We start from the raw sequence: 23,556 nt of genomic DNA on the forward strand, positions 1-23,556 counted from the left end.
TCAGCACACCATTGGACCCCTGAAGTTCTCTTCAACAATTTTTCTACAGCTCTGCTTTCCTGACCCCCGTAGTGAGATATACATGTATAATGTATGTTTTATTCTTTATCCTTTTACTCTGATTTTGCTCACTGCTTTCTGTCTGTGTGTGTTTTATGCCCGTCCATGAACGGTGTGTTCTCATGAAGAATCCCTATGGTGCCATTCCCTGTCAGCTCTGCTCCTTGCAACCATTACATATTGCATTTTCTAAGCTTATATTTCAATATACAGTTAGGTCCATAAATATTTGGACAGTTCTACAACTGTCATCATTTTGGCTCTGTATGTCAACACAATGGATTTGAAAGGAAACAATCAAGATGTGCTTTAAGTGTAGACTTTCATCTTTAATTTGATGGTCCGAAAGACCACAGAAAACAACTGTGGTGGATGATAGAATTCTTTCCCTGGTGAAGAAAACCCCCTTCACAACAGTTGGCCAGATCAAGAACACCCTCCAGGAGGTAGGCGTATCTGTGTCAAAGTCAACAGTCAAGAGAAGACTTCACCAGAGTAAATACAGAGGGTTTACCACAAGATGGAAACAGGAAACAGGAAGACCAGATTAGAGTTTGCCAAAAAACATCTAAAGAACCCTGTACAGTTCTGGAACAACATCCTATGGACAGATGAGACAAAGATCGACTTGATGGGAAGAGAAGAGTATGGAGAAGGGAAGGAACTGCTCATGATCCAAAGCATACCACCTCATCTGTGAAGCATGTTATGGCCGCCAAGGGAACTGGTTCCCTTGTATTTTGTGATGATGCGACTGCTGATAAAAGCAGCTGGATGAATTCTGAAGTGTTTAGGGCTATATTATCTGTTCAGAGTCAGCCAAATGCTTAAAAACTCATTGGACGGTGCTTCACAGTGCAGATGAACAATGACCAGAAGCATACTGAGAAAGAAACCAAATACTTTTTTAAGGCGAAGAAGTGGAATGTTCTTCAATGGCCAAGTCAATCACCTGACCTGAATCCAACTGAGCAGCATTTCAATTGCTGAAGGAAAAACTGAAGGCAAAACTCCCCAAGAACAAGCAGGAACTAAAGACAGCTGCAGTGCAGGCCTGGCAGAGCATCACCAGGGAAGAAACCCAGCATCTGGTGATGTCTATGGGTTCCAGACTTCAGGCAGTCATTGACTGCAAAGGACTTGCAACCAAGTATTGAAACTCACAATTTAATTCATGATTATGTTAGTTTGTCCAATTACAATTGAACCCCCAAAATTGGGGGGTTCACAATTTGGATGTAACTACCCTCAAATTTAAGATGAAAAGTCTACACTTAAAGCACATCTTGATTGTTTCCTTTCAGATCTATTGTGGTGGCATACAGAGCCAAAATGATGAAAATTGTGTCCTTGTCCAAATATTTATGGACTTAACTGTATTAAGTCATTTAAAGAATAATGAAAAATAAATATATGGCCTCTAGTTATGAGTATCTATTTCTTTGAATGTTTAAGAAATTACACATTTTGTTTTTTACTTGAAACACCTAAACAGTGGTATGTTGTTACTCGTTTTCTGAAAAAAATTACAAAATGAGGCTGTTATTCAGTGTTACAGAGGCACAACTAGTGCAATATAATAAAAGAGTAAAATCTGTAGATGTGATTTCTTGGCCTACAGTTAAACAGTTCCAGACACCTGAAGTTTATTATTTTGATGAAACTAATGGGTGCCGGTTTGTCTGAAAGCACCAAGAGATAAGCAGTGACTGCTTGTTTTATTGCATTAGAACCAGACAGTGTAATTTGAAGTTAAGACAGCCCGAAGCACAATTTCTGCAGTGGATTGTATTTTTTTCCAAAAGCCTTCACATTAGTGGTTAAATATACATATACATGTTTGTTTAAATATTTATCATGTTTATGGTAATTAGTTTAAAGGCTTTCTGCATACACAATGATTTGTTAAACCTTTTGAAAAGGAGGCATGAATCAGTTTAAATTATTTTAAATAGATTTATTGGAAACATTGAATGTAAATTTCAGACAACAAACAAGATTTCACGTCTGCATGTGAAAAATAGTGGCTACAAAAACAACACATTTTGAAATGGCCACCAAAACCCCTCATATTTATGTTTGAATATATATATATATATATATATATATATATATATATATATATATATATATATATATATATATATATATACACTCACCTAAAGAATTATTAGGAACACCATACTAATACTGTGTTTGACCCCCTTTCGCCTTCAGAACTGCCTTAATTCTACGTGGCATTGATTCAACAAGGTCCTGAAAGCATTCTTTAGAAATGTTGGCCCATATTGATAGGATAGCATCTTGCAGTTGATGGAGATTTGTGGGATGCACACCCAGGGCACGAAGCTCCCGTTCCACCACATCCCAAAGATGCTCTATTGGGTTGAGATCTGGTGACTGTGGGGGCCAGTTTAGTACAGTGAACTCATTGTCATGTTCAAGAAACCAATTTGAAATGATTCGACCTTTGTGACATGGTGCATTATCCTGCTGGAAGTAGCCATCAGAGGATGGGTACATGGTGGTCATAAAGGGATGGACATGGTCAGAAACAATGCTCAGGTAGGCCGTGGCATTTAAACGATGCCCAATTGGCACTACGGGGCCTAAAGTGTGCCAAGAAAACATCCCCCACACCATTACACCACCACCACCAGCCTGCACAGTGGTAACAAGGCATGATGGATCCATGTTCTCATTCTGTTTACGCCAAATTCTGACTCTACCATCTGAATGTCTCAACAGAAATCGAGACTCATCAGACCAGGCAACATTTTTCCAGTCTTCAACTGTCCAATTTTGGTGAGCTTGTGCAAAGCCTCTTTTTCCTATTTGTAGTGGAGATGAGTGGTACCCAGTGGGGTCTTCTGCTGTTGTAGCCCATCCGCCTCAAGGTTGTAATTGTGTTGTGGTTTCACAAATGCTTTGCTGCATACCTCGGTTGTAACGAGTGGTTATTTCAGTCAAAGTTGCTCTTCTATCAGCTTGAATCAGTCGGCCCATTCTCCTCTGACCTCTAGCATCAACAAGGCATTTTCGCCCACAGGACTGCCGCATACTGGATGTTTTTCCCTTTTCACACCATTCTTTGTAAACCCTAGAAATGGTTGTGCGTGAAAATCCCAGTAACTGAGCAGATTGTGAAATACTCAGACCGGCCCGTCTGGCACCAACAACCATGCCACGCTCAAAATTGCTTAAATCACCTTTCTTTCCCATTCAGACATTCAGTTTGGAGTTCAGGAGATTGTCTTGACCAGGACCACACCCCTAAATGCATTGAAGCAACTGCCATGTGATTGGTTGGTTAGATAATTGCATTAATGAGAAATTGAACAGGTGTTCCTAATAATCCTTTAGGTGAGTGTATATATATATCAGTATTTCAGCAAAAACACATACAAATGCTATTTCAGATTGTGTGAAGCTGGGGGAGGGGGGAATGAAGAATATGGAAAATACATTCAAGGCCTTTACAGAAAAGGGCTTTAAATGTTTTAATTACACCACCAACCTCCCCCGAGTGCAGCTACATTTGAATTTTAATACTATACAAATTGAAATTTCAACCATATATGCTTCTATCACCCAATACAACGACATTTGCAAGTTCAAGCAGTAGGAAAAATTCATAAGCTCACTTTAATCTGCTCCAGTTTCTCCACCAAATAAATCAAAAACAAATATAACAATTTCCACTTCGGCAGGAGAAATGTATTCACAGTGAAAACATCCTTACATTTTCTTAAGGAAAAACCTTGATAATCATCAGTATGTATACTGACTCTTGGATGATTTAATGGGTTAAATTTAATGGGTTAAATATTGCAGTTACAGCTTTGTGAGTAGCCTAATAGCTTTATTTAATTCAGCCTAACACCACGCAGAAATAAATATGATTGTCAGGGGTTGTATTCTCTTTGTCTCCCTCACTATGCCAAGTTGGAGAGAAGTGCTATGGGTCCAGCAGTCTACACACCACGGCAGCACATAGCACAGATCTGGCGCACAGCCACATGCTGGAAATAGACTGCTCCCACACAGTACCCACCCGCCCGCTAGCCCTTTAACACTCAGCATCCATCATGCCGGGGATTAGCTTAATTCCTGTTTATTGCACTGTTACTTCTGTAGATGAGCGCTCATCCCACCTAAAGCTCATGGACCTTGGTATGAGTAGCAACTGACATACAGCTCAGCCCAGTAACCTTGTTATCACAGAGTAGAGGGCAACACAGGGCCTGCCAGTTATTGACTAGAAAGCAGCTCTGGGTCTATGCCACCTCTAACCCCTAATGGAAACCCACACTACACACCTGGCCAACACCACCATAGTTTACTCTCAGCTCTTAACATGCATAATACTCATATGTTTATCTGCATATTTTCATCAGCATTCCACCATGTGGTTGTCACTGCATATTGGGATAAGATACTTTCATTGGCTAAGTTCTTACAATGCTGTTTTCCAACTAATAATTTTAACTGATTGAGCTACATTTGGCACAATAAACAACAAACCCATGTCCAGTTTTGAGTTGGGCAAGGGATTGGGTTACATTTTCCAGGAAGCTTTGATTTTCAGGGTCAATCAAATGAAGTTGCGGATTAGTTTTACAATGCGGTGTTGACTGTTGTAGACATACTGGCTATTCGTGGGACTAATAATGGGAAACATACATTAACCTTGATCCCCCAGAGGTTAAAACCAAATTATTAACCCTATTCACAATAGTCATAACTGAACAAGACATTGACACATACAAACACAAACAAAAGTTTTTCAATCCTTATGCTTACTTTAAGTAAATGGCTGGGCTCCCGTAACTTTTGGCATATTTTTAAGGATGGACTTTGGTTATAATTACATTTAATTAGGATTACCCATGCAGATAGGAATGATCTTATGGTTAAATTATGAAATTACATTACAGCTATAACAACCCACAAGTGTGAGTTGCCAAGTTAGAAGTCATGGGAACCTTAGAATAAACAGCTTTACATCTTAACTGCTGAACTGCAGTTACTGAAACAATAGTTCATCAACAAAATAAACAGAAAAATATTATTGGGTGTGTGTATTTTTTTCTTATTTTTGATTGGTATATATTATTCCATTCATTCATTGGATTTGTGGCAAATTATTATTCAGTTTAATAACACAGAAGTATTAAAGATAATTACAAAAATACTGCTTTGGTCATTTCTGCTATTGAGAACGGCAAATAGTTAAAAAAAAAAAAAAAGTCTTAATATGGCCTAGGTTTACAGAAAGAGCACTTTAATGTATCTCTATGTCTGACTTTACAGCCTTTAATTGTCACTTGCTTCTGCACATGATTTCCCTCCTAAGGCCTGCTGACCACAAGCAGGGAGAGATGGGGAAAGAGAGATTGCCCTTCTAGATTTTTGCAGGCATGAGTTGAAAGTATTCAGATTCTTGGGTAATTTGGTCATGGTAGTTACCTCCCCTTGCACTGCGAGAAAGCATTCAGTTGATTCTTGGCAAGGACACGGCTCAGCGGTAGCCAGATTGTGTGTCGGAAGGTTGAGCAGGATGCCAGCAAAGAAAAAGAACGATGGCTAAATAAATCCAGTGCTGCCAATGGACATCTTGCTTTTTTAAGCTATTTATCAAGCGATTTTTTTCTGTTTTGGTAGCTTGTTACAGTTGAGATTGAGATCGCTATTGTTTGTTTCTTTTTGGAGTGAAACAACTAGCATGGTTCACTATTGCAGCCAAATAAATATACACAAATAAATAAAATAAAAAATAAAAAATGGATGCCATGGATGTAAAATGCTGTAGTGTAATGGGTTTCTGGAATGATCATTAATGACCATGATTAAACTCTGTCGGACAAAACCACTGACTTTTTCTATTTCATATAGATGCGTACATCAAATCCCTATCCAAGGCAATGTACTAAAAGCTTTCTATTGCAGAAATGTATAAGCTACAGCAAAGTGTGTGACTTTCTACTGCCCTAAAAAGATCCTTTTATGAAAGACAGTAACTTGAAAGATAATCTACTTTACTCCATGCATTTCTTTTTCGATATTTCTTGAGCCCACTAAAGGATTTCATAGAGCTGTTTGGTAAAGTTTGGGTACGAGAGACATCACTGCACACAATCTGACCCTGTCAGCTTGAGGCCTCAGAAGGCTGCTTTAAACCCCCTGATGCTTAAAATACCTCTTGGTGGTGGTTCTCTCAACTGTACATTGGACTCACTCACTTAGACTCAGACACACAATTGTAAAAGTCTCAGAAAGAGTAAGGCAGTCAAAAACAACCACAACAAGGCAGCAGGGGGAAAAAACTAAATCAAAATGGGGGTTTTTCCACTGTTAATGGTGTGTCAGAATAAAAGAAGCCAATCTAAAAAGATTCTGCTTCTAAACTACTGAACACAAATGTAGTGTGACATGCCATTGCTTAAGGCAACTGAGGAACATTTTCAATATAAAGGTCACTTTAAGGGACTGTGATGAGGAGGCCGCAGGTCTAACTCATTGTGATATGTACCATATGTGCAGTGCTCTTATAATAACGTGCACCTGGGATGGGGCAGTGACTCACTCTCATGGCCATCGCTGCTGGAAGAAAGCAAAAGCACCAAGAATAGACACTGGACTGTGAGGGTATGATCAGGAGACCGCTGACACTTCATACGAATCTCACAAGGCTGACGACTGAAGATGGTGATTAGCATTATTATCTATTTATTCATCTTGGGAATAACTAATTAAAAAAGGGAACACTAATCATAATGTCTACAATTGTATTGAAATTGAAAGTTTCAGTTCAGCTCTGAAGCTGGGCTACTCAAATGTGCAGGCCATCCAATTCAGAACACAGCTGGTCTTTGTGAACAATGGACTCATCGCGTGCCGAGGAATGATCAATGAAATAATTACGAATCTGGCTGCAACAGGGTTGTGAAAAGGGAGACGACTACAACAGCTGCATGTCAAGTAGCCGCACTGTAAAAGACTGGTGTGCTCTGGTCAGTGAAATTAACAGAAGTGAAAGCATCCATTAGAAATAAACAGTATCAGTCCTCCGATGCCACGGGCTGCACCCTGACTAAATTACGTAATTCTACTAATTAGTCACGTAATTGGACTGATTTAAACCCTTGAGGATCTATACAATGAGAAAGTGGGTTGTTGCCAGCTCTACATTTCTGACATTCTCCTCAGTCACAGCAGCCTCCTCAGGCTTTCAAAAACAAGTAATTTACACAAGAATTACTTTGCCACCCAGCTCCCTTGTGTCACATCTTAGCTGTGCAGTAAACCCAATAGGGGTTAAATTATCTGAAGGAGACGGCAATATCCTGAACCGTCACACCTGATTAAAAACACAAAGGCATGCAGCAAGCAATCTGTGCAATCTTCCATTCATGTAATTGAGCAGGGTACTGCACCGTTTCAAAGACAGGGTGACTGCTTTTATCTGGAACAAAAAGAAAAAAAAAACTATTGTGATAAACAGACAATCCTTTAAAGATGCTTTTCCTAACTAAAGATGGACAAAAAATGAATTGAAAGAAAATCGGCCAAGAAAGAATTAAAAGAGAGACAACAAAGAATGCCTTGTGGGGCTTCATGTCCGACACTTAGTTTCGAATAGTGGCACCACAGTCTGTAAATTCTCATGGTCTGATCGACACATGGGTTCTGAGTGAATGGATTCATAACTGGTTGTGAAGTGCGATGGGAAAAACTACACTGATTGCGATATATAATATACACCATTGCCAGATGTACATTAACAGCATACTGCCCCTCAGCCCCTCCGCCCCAATCAGTCCAACCACACTTGTAATTCTGTCCAGATGTTCTTTGTCTTGAGAAGGACTGGGAGGGGAGGAAAGACCTTCACCTGTCTGTCAGGCAGGAATGCGAGGAGTGTGCGCCTGGGAGAACGTCTGTCCAAAGAGCATTACATCATTGCGTACAAACCCATTGTGAAGGCCTTCCCTGGACCTGTCCACACTTTCAGCACAGCACAACAGCTGCCTGAGGGATTAGTGTCATTATTTAAACTGTTAAAGGAAAAATCAATTCTAATTACATTTTAATTGGTGGGGTATGGTAGCAATGCTCATCTTTCCTGGTTTAATATATTTGTTTGTCCAACAGTACTGGATCCTGGATATTAACCTACACTGAGAGCCTATCAATACAGACTAGAGCGCACAGACATCACACACTCCAACACAGACAAGACTGCTTGTTTGATGTGTGCATAGATGGGCATTACAAAAAGGTTTGTTTGATTCTTCAACAGTGTGTCACACTGAACACAGCCCACTGCAACTGGGAGAGCAGGGTTCCTGTGATTTCTTTGTTTGTTTCTTGAGATTGGGTAGCTATGTCTTTCTGAAATGCAATTTTCCCTTTCCTCTTAAAGTCGAATGGCAAATCCAAAGGAAAAGGTTCAAATATTTGAAAAGTTATGTGTCAGTTATCATGTGTAGGTTTGTGTCTCATGGGTTTTTAGGCTGCAGTTGGGGAGACTTTATAAATAGGTAAATGCCTTCTGTTTCGAAGCAGCAGAGTCATCAAGCACAACATTTTTGAAAGATGTCACTTAATATCGCTTCTGCTCTGGTTTACATGGCTTCAGTTAGAGCTGTCACAGAGAATCCACAAAGGGACCCACTGACAGTGCAGGCAGAGCAGAAGAAACGCTGGCTGTTCAACTGATGTGTCTCAGCAGCAACATGCTTGACTGTGGCTCTCCAGACAGACGCAATACTGCAACCTGGAACCTTTTGTCAGAAGTGACTAAAGGCATAAAAACACATGTGGAAACCGATTTTATGTGCGTGTCTGTGTGATTTTAATTTTCAAACTTTTTCCATTGGATAACCTCTTGACCCTCTTCAGTTCTTGTAGGCATAGTTGTTTGCTACGTTCATTTTATTAGCATTCTTGTTGAATTTAATAGAGGAGTACTGATGACTGCAAGAAAAATCTATCAGTGAGCAGCAAATGAAAATGGATATGTGCTTGTTTGGGGAAAAAAATAAAAACATCTCAGTGAACAGTGGTTGACACATTGTTTTACACAATGGCTGCAATGCTGTCCGTGGTGTAAAACATCTTGAAAGGATTTCCAGACTCAATAGCTTTTTAGTGTATAGAAAAATATCATTAATACCCATTGCTTATAAAAGCTTCAGAATTACCAGGCAGGGAATTAAGACGGACTGTAATACAAACCAGTGTTGCAATTAATGAATGTATTCTTTTCAAGTACTTCTTAAGGAGGGATTGCTTATGGGCTGTGGACTTGCTTTTGGAAATGGACTTGATAGATTTCCAGAGTTCTTGTCGTGGTTGTGTTTACAATTAATTCAGGTTTAGAGAGGGACTGGTGTTAACAAAAGTGAGGCTTTGATTTGGTTTCGTGTCTCCCTATGTATTGCCACACCAGCTCACTATACATAATAAACGTGCACTTCCTTCACCCCCTTCCCTGCTTGCGTGCCTCGCCTATAGATCGCCAACATGTCCAACCCCACACTGTGTCACTATATACATTTGATTTATCAGGTGATTTTTTTCCATCAAGGTTAGAAACGCCCATTTGAAATATCACCCAACCCCTTTCAACCCACACGCGAGCCTAAAGCACTGAAGATCGATGAGTATTCTCCAATATAAACACGTCCTGTCTACACAAGGTGAACTGCAACAGTCGATGCAATCTACTGAGCCCAGAAAGACAGAGCTCCACCTCAACAATCATAGCCTGGACAGTTTAACAGAGTTCAATGTGTATATTAGCCTCTTAAGGTGATGTCACTCACCTAGACTTTTAAAAGTGTATAAATCCCCACACCTAAGGAGCAGTCTGTTGACCTTGCGTATCTGTCACTCATATGTGCTATGCCGATCAGGTATATGGTGGTGCATATGTCACAAGTGGGTTCCAAGGGGGATCTTGTACTCGGAGATTGTCACTGGTAATGGTATGGCAAGCATCTGAAGATTAGTGCGTGCTAAAGGTGCTGATTTATAAGGGCCCTATACAGAACACCAATATATGGTTTGATGAACCAGTTGACTATATATGACCTGTTTGACTGCAGCACAGCCAATCCTAAAACCTGGACACAGTCAGGAAGTGCCAAACCCTGGTCTCAAACCTATGGACTAAGGGATGTAGGTCTGTTTCTGCACTCTGAAGAGCACTTGCAACATCATGCTAGATACCAACTTAATGTGATTCTTGAGTTTGAATGCTTAATGCTAAAATGTGCTAAAACTGTTTTGTTTGAACTCCTGGACTAATACCACTATGCTTACACAGATCCTAGAAAAGCTTTCTTTAAATCCCTCTAAAGTCAGAAGGCCAGGAGCGCTAACACCTCATTCGAATGCGCTGTGACACCAGACAGGGGATTTGTGTGATAACTGGCTGCACACTTCACCACGGAGAGGAACGCACTTCTAATATCCCAGCAACACCACAGATTATTTCATACACTGCTGCCCCTGCTCTCCTAAGAGGTTACTCATCCAATTAAGGCCAAGTCCTCCAATCTCTTACTTTTTGGACCTAATAAGATCAGAAACTAAAGCAGTTCTTGGTGGAAATAACCTGAGAAAATGTGCAGAGACTGTGACATTTTCTGACGTATCTTTAGAAATCTTTAGAAGTGATTGATAGTAAGTGGTTTTTTTTCTTAGCTTTGGTAATTATTTTATGTATCAAATAAAAGCATTCCTGACCCCCATGTCATACACTATTGATGCCTGTTTGATAAATGTTTAACATCAAATTAGAAATTTGGAATTTAGAAAATGATATAAGAGACCTTGAAAGCTTTTATTTGGTTTGTATTTTAGTTTTCTTGCTGCATGAGTCGACACTATTATTTGAAATGCAGGAGGAATGAAAGAATTCAATCTGTTGCTTTTTCAATACAAGAAAGAAAAACAGAGCAATATGGGGACACAGGGAAATTGAAATTGCTAAAGTTTGCTATGCAGCCAATCTGGAGGGGGGGGGGGGTTGAGTATGCTTTGATAGAGCAAACATTGTGTGTGAGTAATACATGCTGGTGAAGACAGGCTTACTTGGGTTGGGAGGGAACAGAGTGCAGCTCTTGCAGTGAATGATCTCCTTCACTATGGGCATGTCCTGGGAGATCGGCTGGGGCACCATTCCAAGTCCAGGCATCATTGGGTTCATCGGAGCAATGCCTGTCATCATGCCAAGTCCTGGGTCAAAATCTGCACGGAAAGCAGAGGACAAAAATGAAAAAAATAAAAACAGCAAGACAAGAGAAAGGCCAGTATGGCATTGTACAACATTGATTAACCCAAAACTCAGTGTTTTTGTTCTATATTCTTTCGAATATTCAACCTCTCCTTGAGGATTTGAATAAAGCACACTGTAGAGATGTTTACCGTGATCAATTCAGCCACAGATGTGCCATTTGCCTCCTGACAAAAGAAGCAGCACCTGATATAACAATAAATGAATACCTTCTTCACTTCCCAGAGTTAACCTTTACGTGTATATTTTCATCCACTCTTCATATATTTTATCCCCATGCCTGTAAGTACATATGAAAACTTCTATATGAACACAGGCTTTCATTTACAGTATTGATTTGGCTTGCTACAGTGTTGCGAATCCTTTTTTGAAATGGAAATCTCTCTCCTGTCCTTCACCTGCACCTGCTGAACAGTGTAAACTTGAAAGCCCATCTGCTTTATCTATGTGAACAAAACTGATCTTCCTTCTCTTTCTGTGGACTACAAAAACAAAAAAAATACAAACAGAAAAATGGAAGAAAAAAAAGATTAAAAGACTTGGAAAGAAGCAAAATCTGTACCGAGGTTGTTAAAAGTGCACTCTGGTGGAATAGACATAAAGCAAGTGAGAAATGTAGAAAAGCTAATGTACTAGTATCAAGGTGGCTTTGGAATGCATTGTAGAGTTTTACACTTTCCCAATAACCCAGGAGTTTTAGAATATGGGAAGCTGGTGACACCCCATTCGAAAGGGTAACTCTGATAGGGATACTAGTATAACTACATTAGAAAGGAGTTCCTTGAAGAACTTAACAAACGGAAAGGAAAGGTTAAAAACTATCAAGACATTGCGGCAGCCATGAGATGGAGAAAGCGATCTATTGAGAATATGAGAGTCTCGGACGGGCGACTGTCATACTGGTGAGTCAGGCAGAGAAGACTGACATTTGGAGCGTATAAAAACTGCAATAACAAATTAAGACAGTGAAGGAGGATATAAAAATGAAAAGAACAAAAACAAAACAGGAAACAGTGAAACAGCAGCTCCCGGGGATGCCAAGCAGCAGTTTTTTAGAGTCGGGAAAGAAGCCAAGAATTTGCCAAAGTGCTGTTGTCTTTCCTTTCTTATTTATTATATAGTTTCCTATTATTATTCTTATCTTACAGCACATATCAAATGGAACCAAGAGATATGTTATGCTGGAGGAGCCCTGATTATTACTTTTTCTACAAAGTGGGCAAAGTCAAGTAAACACATCCTGGAGCAGAATATATATGCTGTGTAATACTAGAAAGGAGCCCTTAGTATGCCAATACACACATCTGCTTGTACTCCCTACTGCCAACTCGGATACATACAGCTAAGCATGTAATGAATGTGATTCTTGAAGGCTGGCATTTGGATATCAGTCACACAGCATTATTAGTCTACACACACTACTGTCGCTTGTTCTCTTTTTATTATTATTATAATATTTGGACACTTATTCCTACCACAGCTTGTGTGCTAGACATTCAATACTTCATACAGTGATTGTAGCTCATACACAGAAGGTGGCTTGTCTGCATTACATCATCATCCAATATGATTATTTATAACCAATTTAAATGTTTAAAAATGCATCGTGTGGCAACATCAACTACAGATACTGTTACTTCTATCATACTGCAATTCTGTCCCTTGCTTCAATCATGAAGGCTTAATACAGACTCAGTGAAATAAAAATAAAGGGACATAGAGCATTCATTTTTATTTTATTATTATTATTATAGTTCTTAGCAGACCTTATCCAGGGGCGACATACAACTGTTTCAAATTATGTTTACATACAATTACCCATTTATACATCTGGGTTTTCACTTGAGCAATCTAGGTAAAGACACTAAAGAGACACACAGGACACAAGATGATGTTGAAGCCTTATACGTTTCCGTTTCAGAGCATTAGAATGTAACAAAGTATTAAACGTGTGGTTATGCATTAGAGATTCATCCTTGAAGTACATAGTCTGAGATCCGAAAGTATGACACTAACCTTCCTGCTGTTATACTATCACTGATGCATACTGCTCCTAAACTAAACACTACTACTGCTAACACACTATCACTGCATACTACCATACAAATGTTAAATATTCCATGATTTGTATGCAAAAAAACAAATAAAAAGTATACTTTTTCAAAATCTTTAAAAATCATCCTATTGGTAAGCAATGCTAGAACTATGAGATGAAGTCTGGCCAAAACCTGATTATGACAAAGTGGCAATCAAAGCTAAAATGAGAGGTATGCAACAACTAACCTGCAGTGCACGAACAGTTCATGTTTTTAAAACAAACAAACAAACTGAATACAAATGTCTCCTCTTTCTTCTGAGAGGGATATACTGGGCAAATTCAGATTGATCTGATATGGTCTGATCTGATTACAAGACATTTCTAGTCAGCATCTCCTTTATTGAACATACTTTATGAGTTTTAGAGCAGCAGACATTTCCGGACGTGCTCCTAGGCTTGTCTGCCAGCAGCACAGTGACAGCGGGACCCTGATCCTGCAGGATGTGAGGTGCTCTTCACAGTCTGGTCTGATCAGTGTCTATCCTGGGACGGCAGACCGGAAGGCTGAATGGCAGAGGTGTGAGAGGCTTAGCCCTGGTTTCCATCTGTCACTGAAAATGAGCTGAATGCCATTATCTTCTGACTAACTCCTGAGCCACGCAGGCCCTAACATGGTTTATTTTCCAAGAGTAGCCTTTAACGTCTGTCTCCTGCTGCATGATTAGAAACAAAATCAATATTCTCATTAGTCAGATACCTGGCTCTTCCATGCATCTTGCCCCTAACATCATGCAATGGTTATCATTTTATTACAGCCACATTGGAGGAGATTAAATTGACTTACATACTTTATAGTAGCAGAAAAGTCAATCTCAGTTCACAATTGAAACTGCTTGACTATAAAACCCTCTGTTATCACTCCAAGGATTTGAAGAAGGGGGCGATTTCACACTGCTTTCACCTCCCAGTGGCAGGTGCAGGCAAGCTGTGAGTCAAAGAGAGTGGTTCCAGTACCCAAGCACAATGAACAGGCACAGTGCTGATGAATTATGGAACGTTTCATATGGAACCCCAGTAGATTCTGTATGAAGATGAGAAATAGAAAGATGGAAACAATGGTAGCTAATAACTTTTCAAAGTTTTGAAAGAGGTTTAAGGAAACTGAATTGTGCAAAGTAGAACTAATGCTTCTCAAAAAGGTCCCAGAAAGAAGGATTTTCAATATTTTTGAAGATTTTGTCAAATGTATTCACTTTTGTTCTTCAGGGAGGATAGCTATTACATCATTTCTTTCTGAATTCTTACTAGATTTAAATCATCAAGAGTTAAAATGGGGGACAAAACGTACTATACCTGTCATGAATAAATAAGCCCTGTGATCTCTACTGAATTTTAAGACAGAATTCCTCCTCTCAGCAGTACAATGGAAACAAGGCAATAAGAGTAGTTTCCAGGAAAGCTCTCCTGAGTGAGGAGATGGCAGGGGGAGAGAATAAAAAGATCCCGAGCACATGTTTTCTCCATATTCCTCATCGAACTGTTTCCAGCATAATGTTTAACAATCCATTTCCTGTGGGTTTGTTGAACGTAATTATATAGTATAAGCCAGCCATCAATCAGTGAGGGGGACGGGGGATGAAAAAAGGAAAGAAAGTTGGCATTCAACTTAAGACAACTCAAGTTTGCTCCATCACGGCAGGAGAGAGACTGTTGCCCAGACTCTCCGATTCTCCTTCACAAGTGCCAGCTCACATGCAGAAAGCTGTAGGATGAAAAGAGCAGAGGCTGCGTAAGTGTATTTTGGGCATCTCCTAATGAGGCAGGTCAGCACCCCTGCAACCACTGAGACGGTTTTCAAAACATATGCAGTCACTGATCTCATTTTCACAGGTCAGCACAGCAGCAACTGCAGTTAATGCTGGTGGAGCAATTTGTTTTTATAATGGCTACTACATTCTGATGTTAAATCTAGTACTGATAGATTGAAATGTAGGGACATATTTCACAGGCATGGCTTTAGAACACAGTACGATGATATTGTTAAGGGAATGTGATGTTAAGATATGTATCTGGGCCAGAACATGGTATGACATTCCAAACATAAAACAAACATTTTTTTTTTTTCCCAACTATAGTGGGTAATACTAGAATTCCCAATGGACTGTGAAATGCTTTCAAAATGAGGTGCGACAGTTTCTGCAGTGACCAACACATCGTACACCATCTCCTGAACTATGATCCTGCTCTCGTTTCAATTCCAGAGCAAATGCTTTCCGTGGTCTGAACAGGGATATGTCCTTTGTTGTTAGTATGTTTCCTTGTATTACAGTATTTGCTTCTTTCACTGCCTCCCAAGTAGGTGACCATTAGTGACAACATGCAGGATAAATTTGACCAAACCCAGCAGGAATGGTCTGAAATGTCCAGCTTAATCAAACATCGTAACTCAAAATACACTCGAGATGGGCTGCCGGTACCAAGAGGAGCTTTTCTTGTCAAGACCATGTTTCATCACAAGCAAATTAGTAGATATGATGGTAGAGGACGAGAATACACAGCACACAAACACAGTGCTCCCTGATCTCCGTTTTCATACTGCTGGGTAAATACATTCCCACTGGGGGACAATTACAATTTCTGATAATGTGGCCTTGACAGTTTTATTTCCCCAAAGGTTGCAGCCTGTTAACTATAATTGGAGTGTGCTATAAGTACACTGTGTACCTGTGTAAACCCAAGGGTATAATTAGAGACACTTATAAAACTCCTAGTAGAACAGAAATGGGAAGAGCCCAATTATTGTAAGCACATGGCAAAAAACCTTAATCTCTGATCTTAATATTTACAGATCAGGAACTTAACCGAACAAATCAAAGAAGGGAATCAAATTTTTCATATTTTGATTTGAGCCTTTGTATTTGACTGTTAACAGTCAGTGATGGATTAGAAATCAGTAAATAAAGAAATACATACATTAGATGGTCATTATTAATTAATGATTGGTAGCAAGAATATTATCCTCCCCTCTGCCAATTAGGATTAAATACTCCAGATGCCAAAAAATGTGACATTTTAATATTTTAGTATTTTAATATTTGGCTGTAAAGTTCTTGACAAATGCTACTTTAAAAACAAGGATATGTTTGTTACCCACAGTACAGTAAACTATCTGAGCATGGCAAAGATAAGTGGGAAGACTAGCAGATGCTGCCATTTTCTCTTTAGTGGCTAATCTGTTGGTTTTATGGTCGGGCTAAGTATCTGCTTCAGACTCATACATGAATCCAAATAGAGGATATGAATCAGGATACAATACATTTAAAAAGCACCCAGGGTGACCAGCTTAGGAAAATACTGACAATAAACAGCAAACACTATGGACTAAGAATCATTCCTTTCTTTCATTAAATGAATAGAATACAAAATCTTTGGATGGAAAGTTTGTACTGCGGCTATTGTTTGAAATAATTAGTGCCTCTACTGATTAAGTATTGGATTCTATTCTTCTTTAGCCCTGAAAGAGTTAAAAGCAAGTTGTGGAAAAAACTAATATTATCTAAGACAGAGTGTATTTTTTGGCATGGGCAATCCAATGCTCTGGCTCCAAAGACTCCTCTGCACAGCGAGAAAGGCTAGTAAAAATACAGTGCCCAGCTCCACGTAGAGAGACGGGAAAAAAATAAAACCAGATTTAAAAAAAAAAGACATCTGCTTTGATAACAGGATTCAAAAGCAAATCTGGGGATTACCTTACAGATTTAATCAACTCTTCATCAGTAAACAGTCTGGAAGGGTTTTGTGAGAGTGGAGTCAGTAATGTGATATGTTAGTGAGTGTTCAGAGAATTATAATTGGCATATGTGCTTTAGCTATTTTGACTAGGCGTAGTTTGAAGAATGTATAGAATATTTGGATACACAGTAAGTGGTTTAAGTTTTTACTGGTTTACACTGACCCAGTAATGGGAACAGGAGTGTGTACATACTGCATGGATTGGGATTGCAAGGTTTAAAATTCAATCACATGTGACGAATTCAGTCACAAACAAACCGGGATGCCCATGACCCCAGAGCCAGAGAGGGAGGAGCTGCATGTGCCCCAGTGGCTGAGAGGGAAGAGCAGGTGCTGTGCCCAGAACTGTCCGAGGTCTCAGAAGCTGAGCTGGAGTGGGAGAAGGAGCTACCCGACCCAGAGCTCATCCAAGAGTAGCTGGAAGAGCTGCTATGGCCGGATGAAGAGCTACCAGAACCAGACACGGCTCTGGAGAGGCAACAGAAGTGTTGTGGCCAGATAAGGAATTGCCATGGCTGAAGGCATTAGGCCCGGAGGAACCTGTGATGTGGCTGGGGCCAACAGAAATGCTACCAGGCACTGCTATTAGGCCAAAAGAGAGCCTGATGCTGCACCAAGAGTAGGAAGCACCATCTACGCTATTGTCATGCCGTGAGAGGGCATTATCAGAGGTGCCACATAGAATCCGTAATGTGGCTTAACTGGACTATTAACTCAGAAGGAATTACTGCAAATGTAATTAACCATTTAAAGACTCAACAGGGAGACTATATGGTAAGCAGGTCCATGTGAAACTAGAAGAAAAGTAAAAAACAACAGATGGTTATGAATCAGTTCCCTAATAATAAAATCTGGCCTGCTCAGGTTGCAATGCATCTTACGTTTTTGATCTAAACTAACACTTAATGCATGATTGAAAATTTGATCATTAACAGCATGCTTTAGTGAGACAGATGTTTCGGATAATAAATGCCTTGATTGTGTAGTGAACAGCGTTTTTATGTGTGTGTGTGTTTTTTAAAAGGAGGAATAATTCTACATTTATTAAACAAGTTCAGAACTCAAAAGGGTGGTTGCCAATTTTTCTATGCATTAAAATTGTTTAAAACAGCATAGAACAGCTGCAAAATGAAGTCAATGAAAGTTGTCAGATTATAAGTCAACACGGTTGAAAAAAAATTGCTCTTCTGCAGCCCGCTGGTTAAAATGTGCCCTGCTGAATACTGAAAGGTTTTACAAAAATGTCTTAAAATAAAATATTAAAAGCCTTTGCTATATTTCCTGTACAAAGATGGTGTGGATATTTTAATAAGGGTAAAAAAAACAAACATTTGAGATGACCTTGCTGTGGCTAGATCAAAACGTTGCTTGACTATATCAGATAGATTTATTTATTTATTAAGCCTGTAAAGTGAGTGGAAGGGGAGATGGTAGTTTATCGTGTGTGTGTGTGTGTGTGTATATATATATATAGCTGATAATGAATGGTAAATCATGTTTTTTCAATTCAATTTCAAATTCATGCAAGTAAGACTGGACCCAATTACCAGTCCCCAGACACGCCAATAATAAAATAATTGATATCGATAAAAATACAACAAAGAGAAGGAGGGGGTCTGCTTTGTGTGTAGTGGGAAGGTGGGGTGGATTAGAGAGGAGATGTGAATTATTTGTCAAAATGTAATCTGTGCTGAAATGGGAAACTGCAGAGGCAGCGTTTGGATTGGTGTAATTAAGTTGCTCAGAAGTGTTGTTTTAATGTGGGATGACTGGGAGGCAGCAGCTGTTTCCCCCTGTGATTAATGTGCAGTGGAGAGAAGAGTCCAGCGCACCATCGGAGCACACAAATTGGGGTCTAATGAACTGCCCTCTCTGGCTGTACCTACCATTAACTGAGGGACACAATGCCAGTCTTACCAGGAACCTGCAGCCCCTGTGCTTTACTGAGGAAAAGGGAGGCTTATCTGGAAGTCTAGGTCAGAGAAGCCTTAGTTCACATCTTGCTGACAGCTACTCCGTGCATTCGGCATAAACAGCCTGGAGGAAGAGCCAGTGTTTCCCTGTGGAAACAAGAATCACTACATCCCTCTTCTTTACACAGAAACTCAAACACACATGCACACACATTTAACTGCAAATTTGCATACATAACGACAATCCTTACCCTCCCCCACCCCCTCACACACACACACTCATATGTGTTTTTATATATATATATATTGGAAAAGCACTTCTTTCCAAACGACACCATTTAAATGCGCAGAAATCAAATTTGTTTTGATTCAAAACTATATACTTTTATGGGTTTTTTTTGTGTGTGTATATGATGTGTGGCTTACCAGTCACTGTGTCGTTCTCTTTGTGTAAGCTCATGGGGTTTTGAGGACACGGAGAGACAGAGATAATAAACAGCCTGCGAGCATATTTTGAAATCTCAGAAATGACCTTGATGGATGCAGGCAATTCATTATGTATCATAATACATGAATCACACCACGCTGCAACTGTTGCAGCTAAACAAATGCAGTGTAAGAACTGTGAAAGGGTTTGAAGGGAAGGAAAGATTGGCTTCAATATTACTAAAGCCGATAATTCTTCCCGCAAAGGATCACAGTTTGCTTGATAAAGAAAGAAAAAATAAAAAGTAAACTCGGTGTCAATAACTCAATAACCCAAAGTGTATTAGCAGTGTAATGAGAGGCGCCAGCCAAACCAAATGCATTCTCCCAGATTAAGAAGTGGTTTCTGGCTGACAGTACTCACCAATCAGTATTCAGCTCATTCACTGAAATATATAACTTGCTCAGTAAAGTATATAATTTGTTCTTGAGCAATGAGATACCAAGGCAAGCCAGCAAAGTATGTAACTAGATCAGTAAACTGTGCAAATTAAACTTGATAGGGAACGTATGTAGGCATAACTTCCTGATTCCCTTTAAAAGAGCATGTTGCTGGATTTCAAAAGAATATAGCATTCTATTTATGCATGTATTTATGGAGCTGTTTAAGCAAAACTTTTTTCTCCCAAAGCTAACATAGTAATCACGTTTTTACGCAGCTAAACTCAGTTATTAACATGTAAAGAAGTATGGAAAATTGATGTTATTTTACCAAACTGCTACAGCAACATATGGATAAGTACAATACTCTAAGAAATCTTGGATGTGCTCACATCATCTCAAACTTAACTTTTCCAAATCTGATATTCTCTCCTTTCCACCTCCTCTTCACTATCTTCTGATCTCTCGATTTCAATTCAATCTACCACAGTCTGCCCCCTCCTTCTGCTAAGAATCTTGGGAGTGACCCTTGACCCGGCTCTATCCAACTCCCAACACATCTCCACTCTCACACACACCTGCCGATTCTTCCTAAGCAACATATGTAGAATCCGACCTTTCCTCACCAACTACTCAACTCAGCTTCAATTCGAGTCCCTTCCAGGTCCCAATCACTGTAACTCCCTCCTGGCTACCTGTCCACTGCCTCTCATCCAGAACTCTGATGCTTGTCTGGTGTTCACTCTGCCTCAATTTTCACATGCTACTCCACTCTCTCCACTGGCTCCCGATCTCAGCACACACCCAGTTCAAGACTTTGGTTCTTGTTCTTATTTACATATGCTCTCTAAAAATCATGATTACTTAGGTATTGTTACCACTCTATAATTGTACAGTAACTTCTGCTATACCAACCTCACCCTTTAGCACATACTGGGAGCATAACTATATTATGTTTGCACTTGTTAACTCATTGTACTAGAATGCCTATTGTATTTTGGATTACATTTACTGCTTTTAACATTTAAATGTTTCTTGTGAAAACTGAAGTCGCCCTGGGTACATACATACATTCATACATACATAAAACAGATGACCTGTTAAATGCTTTTGAAACATTTGTAAAACAAGCTCAATTTCTTGGAATTCTGTAATTCTCTTTGAACACAACAGCAGAGTATTTTAATCAGAGATAGGTGACGAGGGCGTGTTTTTTAATGAGAGGAAAAGAAAGATAATGTCTAAAAAGTGTTACGTAATCAAAGATAGAGAAAAAACAAGGTTACATTAATCAGCATGTGCAGCAAATTTTTAAATATATTACTCAATGGTTCTAAACATGCTATCAAAAAATAAATCCACACCATGGACACATCATCTTTTGCATTTCACCTTTTCTTACACAACTGTTTTGCTCAGAATGCTGTTCTTTTTCTGTATGGTCCTTGACACAGCTTCACATTTGATTTCTAAGGACATGCCGATGATGCACTTCATCCACCGATTCCTCCTGCACATCAAACCTGACCTTGCAGGCTAACATCTTCCTCCAGCCCCACGAGATCCCATCCACCCCCGCACTTACCACACCCCATTGTCGCTCAACCCCCCTTACCAGTCCCAGACAGTTACAGATTATAATCCATGTCGTCTCTCACCATAATGAATGAGCAAGCAAGACGCTGAGCAAACCAGCTCTGCTCATCAACAGCAGCAGACGGCTACATTTAGTACCGGTGTTTTCAGAAGACATGACTCCATTCATTCATCACCGAACAGTAGACGATATTTCATATTTTGTTGTTTTAAGGCTCTATCTCTCAGAGGTTCTCAATATCTGTTTGTTCAGCTCTGGCTATGTGCTCTAATGTTGCCAACTCATTGGGAAGGGAAATATGTAAAGAGAGAAAGCTGCAAAATTATATTCATTCATTACCTGACATGAGGGGCTGCCCAGTCATGCCCATTGGGGCCATTCCCAGGTTGTTCATGGCAGTTGCCCAGGCCGCAGGGTCAGACATTGGCATCCCCATCTGACTGGAATCCATGGCCATGTTCCGGATTCCTTCTATGGGAGAGAAAGAAAAAAAAAACATATAATTGAGTCTGTAAAACTATTTTCATTACGGCCTTCATTCCCATTTTGCATTGCTGTTCATATCCTTTCGAGCTTGCTTCTCCCATGGGGATGTGTGCTTTCATCAGATGCTTCTTTTCTTAGGCATCTACCCGAAGCACAGTGTCTTGCTTTTCTAAGAAGGATTGCTTATTTCCAATTAATGCTTTAACATTTGAATTCTTTGAGTGTCTTCTTTAGCACAGTTCAAGTCCTTCACATAAACACGTGGTACGGGTGCTGTTTTTGTTGTTATTCCCCCCCCACGCCAGCATTTTGTTTAAAGGAAGGAGAATGAACGAGCGGAGCCAGGGGTTGATATATTATTAATGCGGTCCCCTACAGCCACGTCAACAAACAACTGAGCACTTAATTTTTATGAAGTGCCAAACATTAAACTGCATGCATTCCTCTGCTCTTCCTTTGTCAGCAACTGTTAAAAAGCTGTCTTAGATGCAGGGAGAAGGACATCAGTTGTACTAATATGATTCTATTCATTTTGAAGATTTTCGAGATAAATGACCTTACTTATAATAAGATAGAGCCCACCTCAAAGTTATATAATATTCATATTTCAACATAACTGTCACACACGCTTACACACAAATGCATATACATAATTATCAGGACCTGCAGGCATTCTTGACTTATTTCCCCCTTACTATTCTGAATCCCATTGTAAAGCAGACATATTTAGATTCCCCTGGGAAACCAAACAAAATCACAATGTATATTCAACCTCGTAACCCCCATTTATAATCTATGATTATTAAAGGGTGAATTTGCCATTTACACTTGGCTGTATTACCTCCTGCTACTCCCCTTCCCTTTTGCAGTCCATATGTAAGGCCTAAATGTGCCTGGAAAAGTGTAGATAAAAAAGGTAGAGGGATGCAAAGGGCTTGGAGCTACAAGAAATTAAATATATGTTCTAGCCCATTCCTCCTGTAAAATAAGATACCTTAGCCAATGTCCCAGAACACATTATCAGCCTTAGGACAAGGGAGGTCAGAGCCCCAAAGAGCTGAGCATGGGCTCCAACTACAACCATATGGTTCTGATCAATGAGAATGTACACTATATACTAACCAGTTCTCAAAGGGGCTTTCTTAAAATGTCAATGCACACTTCATAAAATATGTTTGAATACATTCTTAGCTGACTGGCTGGTTAAACATTTTGCTGACATTCAAATGCAAAAGTGATGGCTGATTGTTTATTTGGCAAGACTTTTAAGAAATGAAAACCATTGCATGCTTATGCAGCAGTTATTAAGCTTAATATGTCAGGGTGGGCTTTAACAGAAGGTTGGTAATTTAATTGTGAGGAAACCTAGGGAACCACATTTTGCAAGAGACTGGATACGAGCTACAACATCTGGGGCAAGGTCTAAGTATTACAATGAGATCTATCATTTGTCAGTTTATGTTTTGATCATGGCATGCTGAAAATAACATCCACTTCT

At 39.6% G+C, this 23,556-nt stretch overlaps 1 protein-coding gene across 5 annotated transcripts in view; it reads right to left on the bottom strand.

Annotated features, from left to right (window-relative positions):
- The window catches only part of enox2 (ecto-NOX disulfide-thiol exchanger 2), a 209,965-nt gene that overhangs the window by 35,682 nt on the left and 150,727 nt on the right, over positions 1-23,556 (bottom strand). For all 5 annotated transcript variants that reach the window (XM_066714985.1, XM_066714984.1, XM_066714986.1 and 2 more), the window contains 2 exons: positions 21,912-22,043; positions 11,164-11,319 (listed from right to left, as the gene is read on the bottom strand). In XM_066714985.1, the coding sequence (XP_066571082.1) occupies positions 11,164-11,319; positions 21,912-22,043 (288 nt within the window). The remainder of the gene's footprint in view (positions 1-11,163; positions 11,320-21,911; positions 22,044-23,556) is intronic.

This window comes from Amia ocellicauda, chromosome 10 (genome assembly GCF_036373705.1).
Source record: "Amia ocellicauda isolate fAmiCal2 chromosome 10, fAmiCal2.hap1, whole genome shotgun sequence".
Classification (NCBI taxonomy): domain Eukaryota; kingdom Metazoa; phylum Chordata; class Actinopteri; order Amiiformes; family Amiidae; genus Amia; species Amia ocellicauda.